Genomic DNA, 18,843 nt, shown 5'->3' with positions numbered 1-18,843 from the left:
GGTAAGTAAAGGGGCCGCTGGAGTTTACTTTTACAATATCCAGCTTCAGAGTTTCAATTCGTTTTAAGACAATATTCTGTTAACTGAGGGATGGATGTCAATGTAACGTGTAATAGAGTAACCAGAGAAAATGTTGACAAGCATTGTTGGGGTACGCAAAGAACTTTCAGTGTGGTTGAGAAATACCTGTTAACCAGGAATACCGAAAGCTGACATCAGGTTTTCTCTTTTCGAGCAAGAAAAGGGTCAGGTCTATCGATTATATTACGCAGGAATGACTTTATTGAATTCCGTGTTTACTTAGATAACAGAACTCATAAAAATCCTATGTTTCTCGTCTTGTTACGCTTTCTCGAAAGATAAAAAATTCAAAGAACACGGAAAATAAAATGCTTGAAAAAGCGTTCAAATGTAGCACTGCTCTTACTTATTGTTACAAGCAATGACTTGCGTTGCACTAGAAATGCGGCAACGTTGTGGATGTACCAGGAAAAAAACGTCTAGAAAACCGTTCATTTGATAGCATGCGCTGTACGACGTTTTTACGCAACAGTTGCGGAACTGCGACACAACTTTGAAGCGTTCACACGGCGTAACACCCATCAAGTTTTAAGAAAAAAGTACACGATTGTTTCGCCGTTTAAACTGAGTAGCCTGCGTTACAAACAAACTAAACCCTGGTGTCGTCGCAACGCAGGCTTAAACTGAGCTTCACGGCCATAACCCTGCTCCCGGAGATTTTGTACTTCTGTCTTTCTTCCAAACACAAAGCAGCGAAAAAAAAAATCAGTTTTCTTAGAGGCATCGCTTGGCGGTTATTGCGTCTGGAAGAAAGTAAGAGGACAGAAATTCCGGGAGTATGGTAGACGATCTTACAAATACAGCCCTAAAGTTAATACTCTATACAATGGATGGCTACGCTAACTCGAGCAGCACACTTAAAATGTACACGGGTGTTACAGAGCGGTGTTTTTCTCTTGAAGCTGATCAGTCTTTGAATGTTTAAGTTCTTGGTAAGTAATCCGCTCAATCATCGTCGTGTTCAGCTGTCTCTTCAGGTGATTTAGCGTGTTTCTGCATGGACTGTAAAGCTTTCTCTCTCAGTTTTCTCTCCAGGGTTTCTGTATCATCTTCGTCCATACTTTCCGAGTGCTAAAGACAAAGGAAAAAACAAAATTCGCACCTAAGACTGAGTATTAAAGTAACATCAATTATCAACTATAAAATAATGTTGACATTGGCCCGATCGCATCTCGTTAATTCCCCCGTCGGTAGGACAAAATAAGCCGTTGGAAAATTGTCAACTGAGTGCGCGCAGTTTTTCTTCGTCTTTTTCGAATGCATGTCTTAGGATTTTGCTCGTTCCCAGTTCCCACAACTGGGAGCCCGCGCTTGGCTGGGAAAACAGATTGTGAACATAGGAAACTGGGACTGGCTGCTAGGGGTGGGTGATGAACTGGTTACCCTGCAAACACTACTTACCCCAGGTGACTTGTCTTTTTCTTTATGTTTCTTGTGTTTTGAACGCTTGTGTTTGTGTTTTGAGCCGCCATGTTTCTTGTGTTTCTTATGTTTCTTCTTCTTTTCTCCTTTGGGTTCCTTTTCTTCAGGTTTCTCTTGTTCCTCGGCTGAACTTTCCTCCTAAACATAAAACAAATCACAATAAGAAGTGTTTTGTGGTGTGTAGTGCTTTTCCTTTTCTTTCTACATTGTGGTAAAAAGATATCTTTCTTTTGCTGATCACCGAAGTTTTTGATAATTTTCAAGGTATTGGCAACGTTTTGTTGGTTTTGACTTTTAAACGTATTGCCAATCAAAGAGCCAAGGAACGGAAGTCCGTGAATCGCAAAGTTTCACATTGAAACTAGCCATAGTTCGCGTTCTTGATGCTGTCCAAACAACAATGAGCTCTGGAGTACAGTGTAAGTGGGATAAATTGAACTGGGTTAACGGTGGTGTTTAATGAATTTAGAACACCTTTTCATCGATAAAAATCAGTTCTATTAGGTCGGGTTCCATTCTCGTCCCCATAACCCTTTCGTTTCTCTTAGCCGGCTTGGCACGAGAAAACGAAGGGCTCTGGGGACACAGGATTTTTTAATTAATTCGAATTTTTTTGATTGGCTGTTTGTAACAAAGAATTCCTAAACGGAAGTCGAAAACGTAACGACTCTCTCATACATTCTTTTGAAACGTCATGACTGCATACATGAAGACCGGAAGTCCTAGAATCTAGGACTGGAAATCCTGTGTACCCAGAGCCCTTCGTTTTCTCGTGCTAAGGCCCAGCCGGCTAAGAGAAACGAAAGCGCTATGGGGACGAGAATGGTCGGGTTCAAACACCGAACGCAGCACGCCGGGAGCGTTTTTTGAAAACTCAGCTTTGTAGTCTAGGCGGTTAATCAGGAGAATACGTATATAGCAAGCGCTGTAACAACGATATCGCCCTGATACTTTATAGTATTTATTTTGCCATGTTGAAAGTAGGGCTAGAAAACTGATCAATCTCAAATGGCCAAATTAAAGCACCACTGTGAAAGTTATTACCTTAGCAGGTGGCGGCGATTTACTAGGGGACTTCTTTGGTGCCTCTTCTTCAGGTACAGAGGGGCTTCGGCGGGCCTTTCTGGCGGGGGGCTCTGGAGACTTGTCCTCACTTGACGACCTCTTGACAGCTGCCTTACGCTTGACCCGTTCACGTGGCGGAGATCCCGAGGGACTTCGCTTGGCCGAGCGGGGTTGTTGACGAGGTTCTGGTGAAGCAGACGGTTTGGGAGATGCTTGGCAGCGCGAGATTTGGGTTTAACTTCTGGTTCAGGAGACAATGAAGGTGAACGTGTTGAGCCGTGGGTCCTGGCAGCCTTAGGTGGAGGCGAAGCTGACGCCGAGCGCTTCGTACGAGACTTGGTTTTACGGACAGGCGAGGCCGACTCAACTTGTGCTGATTTTCGACTTTTGGGTCTGAAAAGCAACGCGATATATAACCTTTTGGCAAAACTTATGGCAGACCTATGCGGTGTTACAATTTCCAAAATATTCTTTCCTCAACCTTAGTCTGCAAACAAGCTCTTATAGGGGTAGGAGGTTAGAGAGCTCGCTTCCAGGCTACCCCAAACTTAGTGATAAAGAACGCTACAAAGCTAGTCTACTAGCACCTATCATATAACCTATACTTGCCATAATTTTATTATTGAACCCAAAATATATCGTACAATTTCAATACAGTAACCGTAAAAGATTAACACTTACTGATTGCAGCGCAGAAAATAAGGAAAAAAAAAAGTCAAAATTTAATTTGCACATAATCCCTATTCCGCCATCATTGTACATCATAATAACGTTCTGGTATAAAACCCTTACCTTTCGGGTGACATGGAGGGTGACTTCTGTACCACTCGTCTGCGATCCCGACTATCCACGCGAGGCGAGGCCGAACGCGACCGTCTCCTCCTCTCTCCTTTCGATCTGGATGGCTCTTTAGGAGGGGATCTGACGGGAGATTCTCGAGTATCTCTCGATCTCTTTTTCGCAGAAGTCGGCGGCGGTTCGGGAGAGGCAGAAGATGACGATGATCGTTTTGCTTCACGTGTCTTTGACTTCTTCGCCGACTCAGTCTCGGCCTGAGATTTCTGTGGGGGCTCTGGCGAGCCAGAGGACGACCGAGATCTCTCGGAACGCTTCCTTCTCCGACCAGCTTCTTTCTCGGGCTCTGGAGATCGGCGACGCTCTTTCCGCGCTTTATCGCCTGATCGCGACCTCTCCATCCGACGGCGACCCGATGGTGGTGACGACTCTACCCGACGAGTCGCGGGAGGCGACGAACTTGACCGACGGCGTCTACGAGGGGGCGGCGGCGACATCCTTTCTTTTCTACGTTCTCTGCCCCGTGGCGGGGATGGCTCCGGTCGTCGACGTCTATCCCTGGGAGGTGATGGCGAGTAGTCGGATTTTCTCCTCCTTCGGGGAGAAGAGGAGCGAATATCTTGGCGTCGTCTTCGGGGAGGAGACGGTGTACGGGAATGTTCTCTTCGGTTTCGTCTGGGAGGGGAGGGTGATCGTGAGTCGTCTCTTCTTCTCTTTCTGGGGGAGGGTGAGGAATCCTTGCGCTTCCTCCTCCTATCTCGTGGAGACTCACTTCTCTCTCGTTCCCTCCTGCGATCTTTAGAAGAGTCAGTTTTCTTCTTTCTCTCTGGTGACCACTCCCCTTCTGATGAGGAGGGTGATGGTGAGTGTTTGCGGTAGCGGCGACTTGTAGTTTTTTTGGATTTGGGTAATGGCGGCGATTTCTCTTTCTCCTCCTTCTCTTCTTTCTCTTGCTTGACCTCAGGGGGTGGGGGTGAGGCAGATGATGACGATGATGACGGGGAAGGCTGTTTTACAGGCGACTGATGTTGTTCCTGTTTTTTGTAAGTTGATCGGTGATGTGTGGGCGGCGGACTTGGAGACTCCTTAGCTTTAGTTTTTGCGGGACTCGGAGACTTCTCCTTTTCTTTTCCTTTCTCATCCTCTTTCTGTTCCTCTTTTTCCTTTTTGACCTCCTTTTCCTTGTCTTTACCCTTCTCTTTTTTCTCTTTGCGTGATGTTTCGGCGCGCGGAGAGCCTGAGCGCGAGCGTGACGAACGAGAGCTGAAACTTGCAGAGCGTGACCGTGACGATGCTGATTCAGAGCGTGACCGGCGGCGAGGAGATGGAGATCGACGTGGCTTTCGGCGCGGTGACCGAGAACGAGACCTGGAAACAACGCACCAAAAAGCTGCTTTAATTACAAATTGTTATAAGAAAAACGAAACGTTTAAAGCACCCCAAACACTAAAGAAACTTTGCAGTGCTTCCGTCACCAGAATGTCGCGGTCCATAACGATAACCAAAGTGAACTGTGATTGGTCAGTGGTCCCTTTGGGCAGCATTAGCTAGCCGCGCTTAGCGTAAGGTAACAAAACGATCCTAAAAATTGTTTTTAATACAGATAATGCGACCGAAATACATGGAGAAAAATGCCTTGTACCTGCCTTGCATTTCAAATTTTCCAGTGCATCCATTTTCTGACTAAAATCGATCCGAAGCGTGCAACTTCCGTACTGCGTCTGTGAAACGGCGTTTTCAAAAGTCGAGCTATTTTTTTAGATCACATTTTCCCGCGAATTGGTTTCGGACAGCCAAACACAAGAAGTTAACATAGTGGATACATGCTAGAAAACTTTCTCGGCGTGTCTTGCAGCATCTCAAGCGATGATTTCAGTATTTCCTCGCAAAGTAGTACCTGACTTCATCGGAAGCAGTAATTTTTCGCGGGAGAGGCTTAGCTAAAAATTAACTTTACTTGTTTAAACGCCGTTGCAAAAATATACGGAAGTTGCACGTTCCGAGTAATAGGCTCCTGCGGAAACCGAAGACCCCCTCGTGAGGTCAACTTTACAAGTTATCAAGTGTTCAAGACGTACCTTCGGCGAGGCGGTGACCTTCGTCTAGGAGGCGACCACCTTCTTGGAGATGGCGCGTTGCGACGTCTGAAGGGCGACCACCGACCTCGGTTGTACGAAGAAACACGACGGGGCGAGCGAGAACAAGACCGTCTTCGTCTTTCCCGACTGCGTGACCGTGACTTGGAATATGACCGGGAACGGGAGCGAGAAGCGGAGGACTTGGACCGACTGCGCTTGCGTCCTTTTTTGTCACCTGATCGTTTTCTTTCTCCTGAGCGTGACCTTGACCGTGAACGAGAGCTGGAATGGTCTCTTCTGAAATTTCACAAAACACACCAGAGGTTAAACAACGAGCCATATCACGGATAGCGCATCTAACCAAAATAAAGTTTGTCATTCGTTTCACCACAGTCAAACGTCTCAGGCAGATTTTCTTTCCATTTCACCGTTTTTTGTTCAAATTGAAGTGTTATTACGAGCAAAGATAGATAAAAATAATTGCCGAGTGAAAACATAATCCCATTTCCTTTAGGTAAACCAGTGTTTTTACTTTTTAAATGTTTCGCATCCGAACCAAAGGTGCTTTGACAAATGGCGCCGACAAGTCCGCATATCGCTATTTTCAAACACGTAGAACTTTTTTTAGTAAAGCTCCAAAAAACTTAGTAAACCCTTAGGATACCGGTTATGTATCGAAATTAAAAACCTTATCTTTGCAGTACTTTTCTTATTTTTTGCATATTTCTGTCGTTTGACCGCGGTGGAGTCATTCGTAATCCTTCCTTCTCTTTCTTCCCTAATCTTAACCACCTTTGTTCTTCTTTGGTTTATTATTCCTCATTTTATAATTATTTGCCCTTTCTTTTCTCTTAGCCGGTGGGGCCTTGGCATGGGAAACGAAGTGCTCTGAGGACACAGGATTTCCAGTCCTAGACTCTAGTACTAGGGGGATAGGGGGTCCCCGAAGGGAAGAGAAAAAAAAAAACCGGGAAAACCCCCGGCGAAAAAAAAAAAAGACCCGGCGAACGAGGCCGGCGTTAATCGGGGTCCGGCGAATGAGAAAATACGGTATTCCGTTCCTCTTTTATGCAGTCGTGATGTTCCTATTATTCTGAGTGAGAGAGTCATAGCGTTTTTGACTTCCATTTAAGATTTCTTTGTTTCAAACAGCCAATCAAAAAAATTGAATTAATTTAAAAAACCTATGTCCTTGGAGCCCTTCATTTCTCGTGCCAAGGCCCCACCGGCTAAGCCTGGGAGGCGAAAAGGGCTATGGGGACGAAAGTAAAATGTCGCTTTTACACACTTTAAACAGGTCACAATATAGAAAACTTACTTGGCATCTTTCTCTTCAGCAGCTTCTACAGAAAAAAGAAAAAAAAACATGTATCATAAGTAAAACAAAACAAACTTAAGGACGACCAAAAACAGTTCGAGTTAGCAGGGTTTCGAGTTATTATGGTCGAATGAATATTCAATTTGCTGAGTTAATAATTAACAGTTTATTGATTTTTCAGCACTTCTGTACACAGTACAGTGCAAATTGAACTAATCTTGTCAGAAACTCTTACTCTATCATACTTTTTTATGATAAGAGTGGAAAATGACTGTCTGATAGGTGTTTAAATCCGATTACACGACAAGAAGAGCTAATGGGATATTTCAATGGGCAACCATGGCAAGCTCAAGAACTAGAATTCGAGTTATCAGGGTAAATTTGGCCCAATTTTTGATCAAGGGAAATATGGAAAATTGTTTGAGTTAGCGGGGTTGTTTGAGTTATCGGGGTTCTACTGTATTAATTTACATCTACAAAACAGTTACCTTTTTTAGCCTTTTGAGCTTCTTCAATCTCTTTTTGCTAAAGAAAGTAAATGAAGAACATTATACATGTAAGTTCAAATTGTAAATGTAATACTTAATGATGGATAACAGTGGGGCTCACTCAAGTAATCAGTACAACAGTGCAATAAAAAAAATCGGTTTTCCTTACTGGAAAAAAATAAATGTATGCATTCTTTTACCGATAAGTTAACAAACACAAATGGCACACAGGCTTTTAGCCAGGATTTAAAAAGTGGGAGTCCAAAATTTTTATAAGGCCTAGCTTTGTGCCCATAGAAGGGCCTAAGGAGTATGAAATGTGTTTTTCTGCAGTTATCAGTGCAAAGGTATCTAAAGATCTCCAAATTTGCTAAAAAAGCCCCTATATACAGTTTTTCATTATTAATTTTCTCTGAAAAGTGGCCTTCCATAGGACTCCCAGACTCCCACCTGGCTAAAAGCCTGATGGCACATATTTCTAGTAATGTCACTAATTTATACTGATTGAAATAGTTCTAATAAAAAGCAAGCCAGTATAGTTGAAAATTCAATGATGTAGAATTAATAAAATTTAAATGAAAATTAAACTACATGAGGCTAAAGGCAAGATGTAAAACAAAAACATTTCTAAGCTCAAGTTACATGAATACAGCCTAAAGTACACAAATCTATCAATGTCACAGAAAAATTATGGTAATAGTATAAGAAACAATAAAATGCTGTTGGGAAGCATGCAGTAAACTAGTAAAAGAATAGTTCTGAATGGTTCTGTGTTTCCATGCCTGTTTTTACTATGAAGGAGAAAACAACACCTGAAATGTCACACAATGCCGGGTTTGGGAATCAAACCCAGGCCACCCGGGGTGTTTAGAGGCACCCCCAGGATAACATTAACTTGCATTATTATGTTCTTTGTACTCCCCCAAGAATGAAATGCTTGTCAGCATTGTGCCAAGGTGCCTTAACAATTTGCCTGCACCAACAAGTACATGTATTTATACAGTTCACCTGGGAATAAAAAGTCGTGTTTCTTTCCCCCCAAACACATCTCAAGAACATTGAGAGGAGTCTAACTTTCAACCTCTGGATTGCAAGCTGACACATTAGGTCACCATGCATTTGACTAGTACATGAACTTAGTTTGGAGTCTACAAACATCTTAGAAATTGAATAAATGCTAAAATTTTTACTTTGAAAGTTACTGATTAAAAAACAAAAATACGAAGGCTCCATTCACGTACATTTGTGTAACAAGTGACTACAACACTGCACAACAACAACTCATACAATGATAAAAAAGAACAGAAAGCATTGCATATTAAGCCAACTGAAGCTGAGATCTACACGTAGCATCGTCATTAGCCCTTCAGCTGGGTAAACAGGGAAAAGAAAATTATTGCTTACAATATCAATTGACGTAATTTTATACTGACGGCAGTTGCTTCAAAATTTGGCTGTCGGGAAATAAACTGAAGTCTTATGTACCTTGATCTGCTTCTTACGAGAAACAGAGCTGTCTTCTTCAGACTCATCAGCCTCAAGAAGCTCTTTCACCAAACGAGCAATTGCTTTAGCAAGCTTCTCATCTCCGTCCTCCACAAGATGCAAGTGATCAGTGAAGTAAAGGGATTCATCGAGCTTGCCTCCCTTAGAAGTCCAGCCCTTCCCTGGTGGCAGGAAATAAACATTCTCATCACGCAGCTCATCTGAAAAGCTTATGTACTCAAACAGCTCCTCGTTGACTTCATCAATTTTGTCTCGTCGTGAATTAGGGAATAAATCCCTTGGGAGAATCCCGCAGACAACAATGCTTACTTTTGGCTTTTTGTTACGAATGAAATCAACAATGGCTAATATTCCCTGAGCGATTTCACTTGCACCGTTTTTGTCCACATTGTTTGTGCCACAAAGTACCACAAAGACTTTTGGATCACACTCGATCTCCCCATTTTGAAGTCGCCACAAAACGTGCTGTGTTCTGTCACCACCAATGCCGAAGTTAAGGGATTTGAGGGGGGCAAAGTACTTTTTCCAGATCCAGGTGTAACGAGTCAGGCCTTTAATAATGGAATCTCCAGTTAAGACAACATTTACATCTGGTGTGTTAGTGAAAGCAACATTTTGCATATGTTCTTTGTCCCATCCTGGTTTTTCTCTGTCGACTGGCCGTGCAGCTGATGACATGAGGCGTGACCTCCATTTCGGCTGAAGCAGCTTACTGGGTGATCTCTCATCTGAATCTTTTTCCTTTTTTACTTTCACTGCTGAAATAGGCTCAGTCCTCTCTGCTTTTTCTTCAGTGTTTTTGCCAGCTTCTTTCTTTTTTCTAGCTGCCTCTTCGTCGTCACTATCATCGCTGTCTGAGTGATCTGAGTTACGCTTGGATTTTTTGTAACCTCTTCTAGGGCTGTTCTGTAAGGTACAAAACAAAAACAGAGATAAATAAAAATCACCTGCATTGTAGAGATGATGTGTAACAAAAGTTAAATGAAACTTGACAAGTGAACAAGTCAGTAATCAGATGCAAAGGATGCAAGTGAAATTATCAAAAAAAATTAATTTTTTATTCTATCAACACAACTTTAGTAGGGATGTGTGCTTACCTTACAATAATAAAATAGCTTTTCTATTCTGCATTGAAGGAAAGGAGCCATGTTCTACTTCAGTCAGTCACTTGAATGACTGTTTAGTCAACTGATCAATCATTTTGCCTTGTAGATACATGCATACTTTACTCAAAAATTGGCACAACATGTAATACATTTTTCTACTTTCCAATGTGGCGCATATTAATAACTCATAAAGAAACAATTTAAATGAAATGTTACTACCTATTTTTATCCCAAAACAATAGCACCCAGTAAAATGTCATTATTATCAATACACGCGGCCAAATTAAAGACCGCCCTATTGAAAACACGCGCTTTGCGGGCCGCAAATGACTCCTAGCGGGCCGTTAATGCATTAACGGCCCTGCAGCTGATTGGTTCTCGGTTCATCATCAGATTAATTTTAACCAATCAGCGTCGCTGACGCGGGAAAACCATTCAGGTGCGTACGCGTACAGCAAGCTTTGAAGTTAACGCAGCCTCGAACAGTTTCTTGCGAAGAGAATTGTGTTCGGAAAGAAAACTCAAAGTCTATTTGTTGTAAATGGGATAAAATGCGGCCAAACAATCGGATTTATGCAAATGTACAAGGCAAAGAGACAAAGAGAGCAACTTCTTGTTGTCTTGCGAGAAACGAAACATCGTTCACTTGAATTGTATTCCCGTTCGAACTAATTTAGCTAAAGCAGTTGCAGGAATTTTACGCCGAAGCTCAATCAGAAAATGTAAGTTTGTAAAGTATTATTATCCATGATTCAACCCATTGCTTAATTATTATTTTCAGAGACACTGCAGCTAGCTCTTTTATACTACAACTGCACAATAAGACATAGGCCTCAGTAGTATCGTGTAAAATTTTCATTTTTCGACGAAGTACTTGTGTTATTGAATCGAAAATGTTAACTTCATTAAATGCATTTGTTACCTATCTGGATGTTATTTGGCCTTGTATATAGATAATAATGATAATAAAACGACTTTTTTCGGGAATATTGTTTATTTGCTCCCTTGTAGTGTCATTTGTGGCTCTTGCGCTCGGGCCACAAATGACACTACGCGGGCGCAAATAAACAATATTCCCTCAAAAAGTCATTTTATTCCCTTATTAACATCACCGTCTCTTTTATGGTACAAGTCAAGTGGCTGCATGGTAAGCCTTTCTCTAGAGCTCAAATGTTTCAAATTTATAGTGCCACTTAGTTGTTTCAGGGATGTGGTGCTTTTTCAAGAGCAGCAATAATTGTTTACATTTAAGCTGTCATGCATGACCCACATTAGAGGGCAGCATTTATTCAACTAGTAAATATGGTGCATCTTATACACTATTGTGAGGGTACAGTAAATGATATGAAATGACTTTTGTAGCACTTTGAAGAACTAATGTGAACGTGCAAATGATTTCCATGAATGACTATTTTCCTATTTGTTGTAGAAAATAAAATCCTGGCAGTTCATGCCAACAAAAGAGAACATTTCTGACAAGCTCAATTTCGGGAATACATGGGCATAAAGAGAAAAAGAGTACTCCAGCAAAGACACCCTATGTTTTAAGAACAACTTTTTGTCACAGTTCATCAATAAATCACAGGAATTCATTGAGGGTTAGTACCCCAAGGTTACTGTCTTTTGCAACTTTGTGCTTTGATCCAGTGAAATCCTTTATAAAATCTAAACAGATAGGGACCTGACTGTCTACAAAGCTAATGGCCTGAGTTTTAATTCACATGACATAATGCTCAGGTTCTCAACACACAAGGGCTGTCAATCCTTTCCTTACAGACACTTCTAAATACAGACACCTCTCTATGCCTCTTTGGCGTCTGTATTAAATAGAGGATATTACATGTTCGCGGGATTGTCTGGGCCCTTCCCGGGCGCGCGGCCTGGGTCCTCCAGCCCGCCCGCGGTCCCCCTTCGGGCGCGGTCCCTCTTCCGCGTCCGTCCCTCCGGGCTCGGTCTTCCGCGTCCTGAGTACTGTATTCAACAGCATAAGAAACTGCATAACCATAATTGCATACAGAGGTAAAGACCTAATGTACTGGTCATTAATTTAAAAAAAAAAATGACGAAACTTGTATTGTCATCCACAAATAATAATTGGTTGAATTATCAACAGTGTACCTGCTTCAGCACTAAATTTGCTTATTGCACAGCTGCTGTATGAATTAAAATACCATGCACAAACCTTTGCATTTGAACAGACATGACTTTTATAGGCTAATAAAACAAATTTATAACAATGACAACAGCACAAATCAAATGCTCACATCTTTTCCTGCCAATGCCTGTGCCACTTCTTTGGCTTTTCGTATTTCTTCACTGATGTCACCTGTCGCAGCAGCTGATCCATTTGCATTGGCTACAAGGTCATCTGTCGCTGTGCTGTCTGGTTCTATTTGTTGCTGATCTCCTTGGTATTTTTGTAAGTTAGCTTGAATGCGTTCCTGTTCCAGCTAAAAAAATAACAATGGTAAAATATTTAGCATTATTAGTAAAATGGTTTAGTCTGTATTTAAGTCTAGTGACTCATCAGGCAGGCACCTAATAATCTACGGTTTCAGAAGCAGGAAGTGAACTGAAGAATTCCCACTCCCCTCCCTGCACTGGATGAGATGTTAGTCCATCACAGGATAATGGTCATTTCCCTCCCCCCCCCCCCAACCACCACCACCCAGTATTAAATTTATGCACTTTGGTGGAGAGAGAAGCACCATGAGAGTAATTGGTCTTCCACAACAATGAAACACAATGACCTTGGCTGGAGTCCAGCAAACTAACCATTAGTTCATCATGCCTCCCACCCATAGTATTGTTACGTATATCTTGAGAAAACTACGAAAATCAAGAAAACTTCCATGCGCAAGATAACAATCCATGGTTACTCACAGAAGACACAACTTCATAAAAGAAACTCTTGGTTAAATTAACAATTTCACAAAGCAAGTGTGAAACTTTAGATGCATAATGACACTGGTAACAGGTCATATAACAATATTTATTTTTTAGAGCGTTGTAATTAGCAGAAGATTCTGATAATATTCTCCTCATACAGACCTTTCTTTGTTTGATTTCTTCTTTTTTTTTCTCCAAGAATGTAGAAGGAATCCCTCCTATGTTTTCTTGTGCACTCACAAGAAGACTCCACAGCTCCTTCATAAATTCCCGAGCATTTTTGGACTGCAGGAACCCAGTTATGTTAATCTGCATAAACCTTGGATCGGGATTCTAAAACAGAAAAAAGACACTTGAATTTGTATTTGCTGTTTGCACTATAAAAATTTGGTACTTAAAATGAACATATATATATCAGGGTTTCAAAATAAAATAAAAATGCCACTGAGCAACTAAATGGAAAAAGATAGACGCCAAATGCAAAGTTTTAGTCATATTGGCGACTAAACCAGAATTTTTAATCACTGATGAAATGTTAGTTGCATAGGCGAGCATATCAGATCAGTTGCAATTTGGAGCCCTGATATAACACAACAGTCATTACAGAGAACCATGGTATCTCACTGTTATCTGTGCATGGAGATTTGTAAGCATCAATCAGAGCATTGCTACAAAGTTAAATTATTAAGTAATTTTTCAGGAATACTGCAAAGAAATTGCCTATTTATCACTGAGTGTGGAGTTTTTTAGCTCAAATTTATGAAGTCTTTTTCATGTTGACAATAATTAAAGTGCATATGAAGTAAAAAATCATTCAAAATTTAAGCTTCCAAATCAGGGGTACGGCTTATCAATGGGTGCGGCTTTTACATGGACATTGACATAACACATCTACTGGTTTACCTTTTCTGACTCCAGCATATTTAAAACATACTGCATAACCACATCATCTTCAACTCCAAGGATCTCAATCAACTTCTTTGTTATCCAAGGTTTTATTACATCAAGATTCACTTTTTCCATGTCAACCTGATATGCAAATGAATCAAAGAAGATGTAATCATGTTATATTATACAAGAAGGGTTTGCTTGGAAATTATCAAACAGGGTCAACAAAAGAAGAGCCTTTACCACAAACTTACAATCCTTTGCTTTAAATTGAAATAAGCAAGTTTATGATTCAACGAAAGACATAAATGGTATGCACGAGCTACACAGAGCAGTTCTCACTTGAATTGCTGGTTTTCACTGTCACACAATCAAAAAATAAATTCGAAACCATTCCACTACAGAAGCTATGAATTTCAAATATAGTAGATGATAAGTAGATAAACAATTTCTCCAAGTTTCGGGTCTGTGCGGTGTACTGTTCGCGAATTATTGTCCAAACCTTTCCACGCAAATTTATAAAGCTTAGTATGGAGATTTCATAACTGTGTCCTTCTGAGGGACACAAATATGGCCGCCGTGATGTCAGAGAAACCATCTGGAACTCAGTTCTGTTTACAACAGTGGCTATCCTTGGCTTAAGACTAGTACACTTTCACATAAACACCACTTATATTATCTGAATTGTTCAATTTGCTCAAAATGGAAAGGAAAGGCCTTTTTTCAAACAAAACAGCTTTGTCACGGCACTCAGCTTGATGTCACATACGACGGAATACTCAAATATTCAAAATGCTCTGTTTTAAAAACGAATGACACTATCGATCTGGAAATTTGCAAATATATATATTTTTAGCTTATCTTTTGCCTAATGGCAAGGAAAATTTAGCAGGCCTAGTGAATTTTGATTTCAGAATTTTATGACGTAACATGAAAACCAAGAATATCAAAAATAATTTGTACTTGCTTTGGTTTTGCATTACTATGCTGAGTGAATGGTTTAAAAAATTTGTGCCTCTTTTTAAAACAACCATAAGTAAAGCCAACCCAATTGTGACTTGTCACTTTGGTTTTTCCAAGCTTCACCCCCGGCTACATGTATTTGCTCTGAGTTTTAATTGGTTCATTGGATTGTTTACATCCTTTGCAATTGGCTAGAGTGATTGCTTGGTTTAGGATCGTTTCGAGACAAAGTTGTTTTGCGACATGTCCTTTCGAGACAATTCGAGGTCAATTTGATTCACATGTTAAGTTGATTCGATACAAATTTAAGTTGATTCAATACAGGATAAACTTGAGAAAAGTTCAGTATAGACGTAAAGCCGTCACATTTGCCTGTTGAGCTAAAAAACAATAAAAAAATACAAAACTTGGTCCTGTTTTGTGTGTTATCATTGTGGAGGAGGCTTGGATATGGGCTTGTTTCATTTACAACGGAGGTTTATGTTTGCTTGAGTGAGTATGTCTTTAAAGGTTTCTTTGGTCATTTACCGTATATAGTATAGTATTCTATTAAGGACTTCAAGTAACATGATCTTGTATCAAATCGACTTTATATGTGTATCGAATCGACCTCAACTTGTCTTAAAACGACTTGTCTCGAAACAACTTTGTCTTGAAACGACTGGATTCCAATGGCTTTGGTTTTGCAACACTCATTAAAAACTGCTCCATGACAAACTTTAGTGTGATAGTACCGTAATACGCTAAACATTATTTCAGTAAGGATGACTACGTAGAAATAGTGATCATGTCACCAAAATTATTGAGTCAATACAGAAGAAATTGACTTCTTTTAACATTATATATTTCTATTGTTCAGACTGTTACAATAAACCACTTGCATGTTGAAAGAAAACTAAAAAAGCATAGTTTTGTGTAACTTGCTGCAAACTACAGTCACATTCTTCCTGTATGGTTTTATATTGCGCTGACAAACCATTAAAATAGGCATCTGTTGCTAAATTAGACAGGGACTAGCAGATGTGATTTGTAATTCCCCAGAATTATCACAAGGAGCTGAATGTTCAGTGACTGGCTGTATCCACCAAAAGCCACGCAGTTCTTGTCCTGTTAAGCAGTTCTTCAGCATTTCGAATAAATCTGCGTTTATACTAACTGAAAAGTTTAAGGTCTTTAAGCATATGGTGAGTAAAGTTTAATTTACTGTAGCGTTTATCTGAATACGGAACGCAGATTGCAGTAAGTTTGCAAATTTATGACCACCTTGTCTGAACGTTTCGCAAGTCTTTCATTTAAAGAATAAAATGTTCGTTAAAACAAGCTAAATTTAAGTTTATTAAAAACACAAGATCAAACCGCAATTCATTGGCTTACCTTTTTATTTAGAACATCGTCAAAACGCATCGATTTTAACAACTTCTTCTGCTTGTCAAGAAATCGGTTGTCCTGTTCCGCACTTGTGCCCTGTAGGAAGAAAACACTCCATAGTATTCGAATTGTCAAAACCCGAAAAACATAAAGCAAAAAAGTGAAATACAATGTTTAAACTTCCCCTCACCCGAAAGAAACCAGCGTCCGCCATCTTGAAAGCCGCCTGGTCTGATCACATGGCCATGCGCGTTCGCTAAATCAAAATCAATAGCCAATCGGAAAGGATCATCGGTGCGAGGCTCGAGCACATGTGGAAAGTAAGATGGCGGACGAAAATGAACTTGAACTGGAAAAGCGTCTTGGAAGCCATTCAGCGTATTTTAACTCCTTGATTGAGCTGATACCAGTAAAGCATTATCTTCCTGTTGATGATGAAGAGCAAGCGAGCAAGTTTTACAAAAATCGTCAAAAGAAAGCCCCCAAACAAACTATTAAAGAAGCGTCAAGGAAAGCTAAGCGTGCAAGACTCGATCCGAACCAGCACAAAACCATTCATGAAATACAGAAGGAGGCAGAAAAAAATGCTACAAATTCAGGCCACAGTGAACAGAATAAAGAAGGTAAAATAGCTAAGGGTAGCTTTAGTGTCGAAAAGGTTAAAAGCGGAAATCTTGATGAACTAAGATCTCGCCTTCATGCAAGATTACAAGACTTTCAGAGAAAACGAAAAGCAGAAAATGGAAAGAGAGATGAACAGCATCCGCGAAAGAAGAAATCGAAAAAGGAAGTTAAAGAGAACAATCAAAAAATGGCTTCAGTTAAGGACTCGAAAAGTTTTGGAAAACAGGACTCATCACCGAGCAGCAAAATACTGAACGAAAGTGGAGAAGTCGTTTTCAGCAAATTTGATTTCTTGGAAGCTAAGAAAGAACCCAGACCAGGGACGAAGGTGAAAAACTACTCAAAATTACTCGCAAAAGCTGAAGCTCGAAAGAAAAAGCTGGAAACGTTAGCAAAAGAAGACGTAGAGAAAGCCAAGGAGTTCAAGGAGAAACACTCCTGGAGTCAAGCGATTGAAAAAGCAGAAGGGATAAAACAACATGACGACCCTAAACTTTTAAAGAAGGCTATTAAAAAGAGAGAGAAGTTGAAGACGAAAAGCAAAAAACAATGGAAGGAGAGAGTTCAACACCAAAAGAAACAGGCCGATGATAAACAGAAACAGAGACAGAAAAACATTAAAGAAAAGATTGAAGCCAAGAAAGGAAAGAAAACTGGAAAAGGAAAGAAAAAGCACAGACCTGGATTTTAACTGGTCGGAAGTAATAATGGTATAATTTAAAAGTAGTAATATAACCACTGTGAATATGTTGTATACGTAACAAAGACATTTATCAAAATTGGTAAAAACATTCTGTTGGCAAGAGGACTTGTCATATCTGACAGACTTTGGGCCATTCCATTTTATATTCGACCCCCAACCCCACCTCTACTGATCAGGTAAGTCAAAATTTACCCCTTAAGAAAAAAAAGATCAAAGTGCTGACATCATAGCCTCCTTCAGAAATAACCTGGTTTTTTAAAAACCCTTTCAGAAAAAAGCCAACTCTCCAAAAACCCCTTCAGAAATATTTGGAAGATCAAAGAATGCAGACAGGGCTACCCTCAGAAATGATTTTCAAAGTCCCTTCAGAAAACCTGGGGGGGGGGGGGGGGGGAAAAAAAAATGGAATGGCCCTTTTAGAAAAGAGATTAGTGGACAAAAGTCAGTGTACACAAGGAAAACATTTTCTTCTAGTCCACTTCACTAAAGGGAACCTCTTGCAGAAACCAAACTCTTGATGTTTTCACATGAAAGGATAATAATTATTATTGATTGGGGTTGACATATTTTTCATGCTACCACAGCAATAACTGTATACCAGAGCGCACTCCAAACTAGATATGCCAAGGAGTTCATAGTTCTATGCAAAAGTTAATTATCTTCATGCCAGCTTTCACATATCCCAAATGTTACAATAATTATTTTACACCCGTACTACGCAGCATGCTTTTGAAAACCACACCAAACTGAAACAATGATCTTCAGCATCACCAACGTTTCTGTAACTTTCAATAACACAAGAACTCTAAAGTATTATAATTTATTGTGAAGTTCAAAACACAACTGACAACATTGCATTTTTTGCTTTCATCAGTCATAATTATGGCAACAGCCACTAACCCTTGTAGAAAAAATAGGAAACAATCAAAATGGTTTGAAATCGACCAATCACAACTGACAGACATGACTTTTTGAACAAGTTGAAGTAGACTTCTGTTTCCTGAGAGGTCTGCTGATTAGACAATAATAGCGACCTTCAGATTTGACTACAAGTACGAGATCGAGTACGAGTACGACTTTGGAATTTCACCACGATTGTATCCCCTGAACTATAACTCTTCCCTGTTGCTGACTAATTACACATAAACAAACGTTAGGGATAAGATTGGTGTGATAAGTGATTATTGGAGGCACACAAATTTGGTTTGAAAACTCGTACTCCGACTCAATCCCGTACTCGTAGTCCAATCTGAAGGTCGCTAATATTGATAGCAGCAAAACTGCCCAACTATTGATTGAGCAGAGTTCACAAGTTATTGAAATCCGGCAGGATTCACTTATCACTGTAAATGCACCCTGGGTTTTACAAACAGTCCACACAAGATGGTAGTGCTATTTCTTTCAATATTTGTCCCGAGGACTTCTCACAGCAATTCAAACCCAATTGTTGGTCCCCACAACAGCATCTGAGGGCTGGAGAGAGAAATGTTTTTCTTGAGGGGATGTCCATACTGCGACTAGTGACTGACACCCATAGGATTTCTGTCAG

At 40.4% G+C, this 18,843-nt stretch overlaps 1 protein-coding gene and 1 pseudogene across 2 annotated transcripts; one reads left to right on the top strand and one right to left on the bottom strand.

Annotated features, from left to right (window-relative positions):
- Positions 1-259: 259 nt before the first annotated feature.
- LOC144657321 (uncharacterized) lies at positions 260-16,228 on the bottom strand (annotated as a pseudogene). Its single transcript, XR_013571502.1, has 13 exons — positions 16,158-16,228; positions 15,974-16,063; positions 13,652-13,777; positions 12,911-13,081; positions 12,124-12,309; positions 8,733-9,659; positions 7,248-7,284; positions 6,760-6,784; positions 5,442-5,738; positions 3,361-4,731; positions 2,548-2,961; positions 1,483-1,641; positions 260-1,152 (listed from the first exon to the last, which is right to left on the bottom strand). The product of XR_013571502.1 is annotated as an uncharacterized LOC144657321 (transcript).
- Positions 16,209-17,661, top strand: LOC144657372 (uncharacterized). The gene has a single exon (XM_078517720.1). The coding sequence runs from the start codon at positions 16,293-16,295 to the stop codon at positions 17,280-17,282; it is 990 nt and encodes a 329-aa protein (XP_078373846.1). The 5' UTR covers positions 16,209-16,292; the 3' UTR covers positions 17,283-17,661.
- The last annotated feature ends 1,182 nt before the right edge of the window (positions 17,662-18,843 follow it).

The sequence above is a fragment of the Oculina patagonica genome, chromosome 6, assembly GCF_052425735.1.
Source record: "Oculina patagonica isolate OP01 chromosome 6, crgOcupat, whole genome shotgun sequence".
NCBI classification, from domain to species: Eukaryota; Metazoa; Cnidaria; class Anthozoa; order Scleractinia; family Oculinidae; genus Oculina; species Oculina patagonica.
The sequence above is the reverse complement of the archived record's forward strand: the minus strand, read 5'-3'. Positions and strand labels throughout refer to the sequence as shown.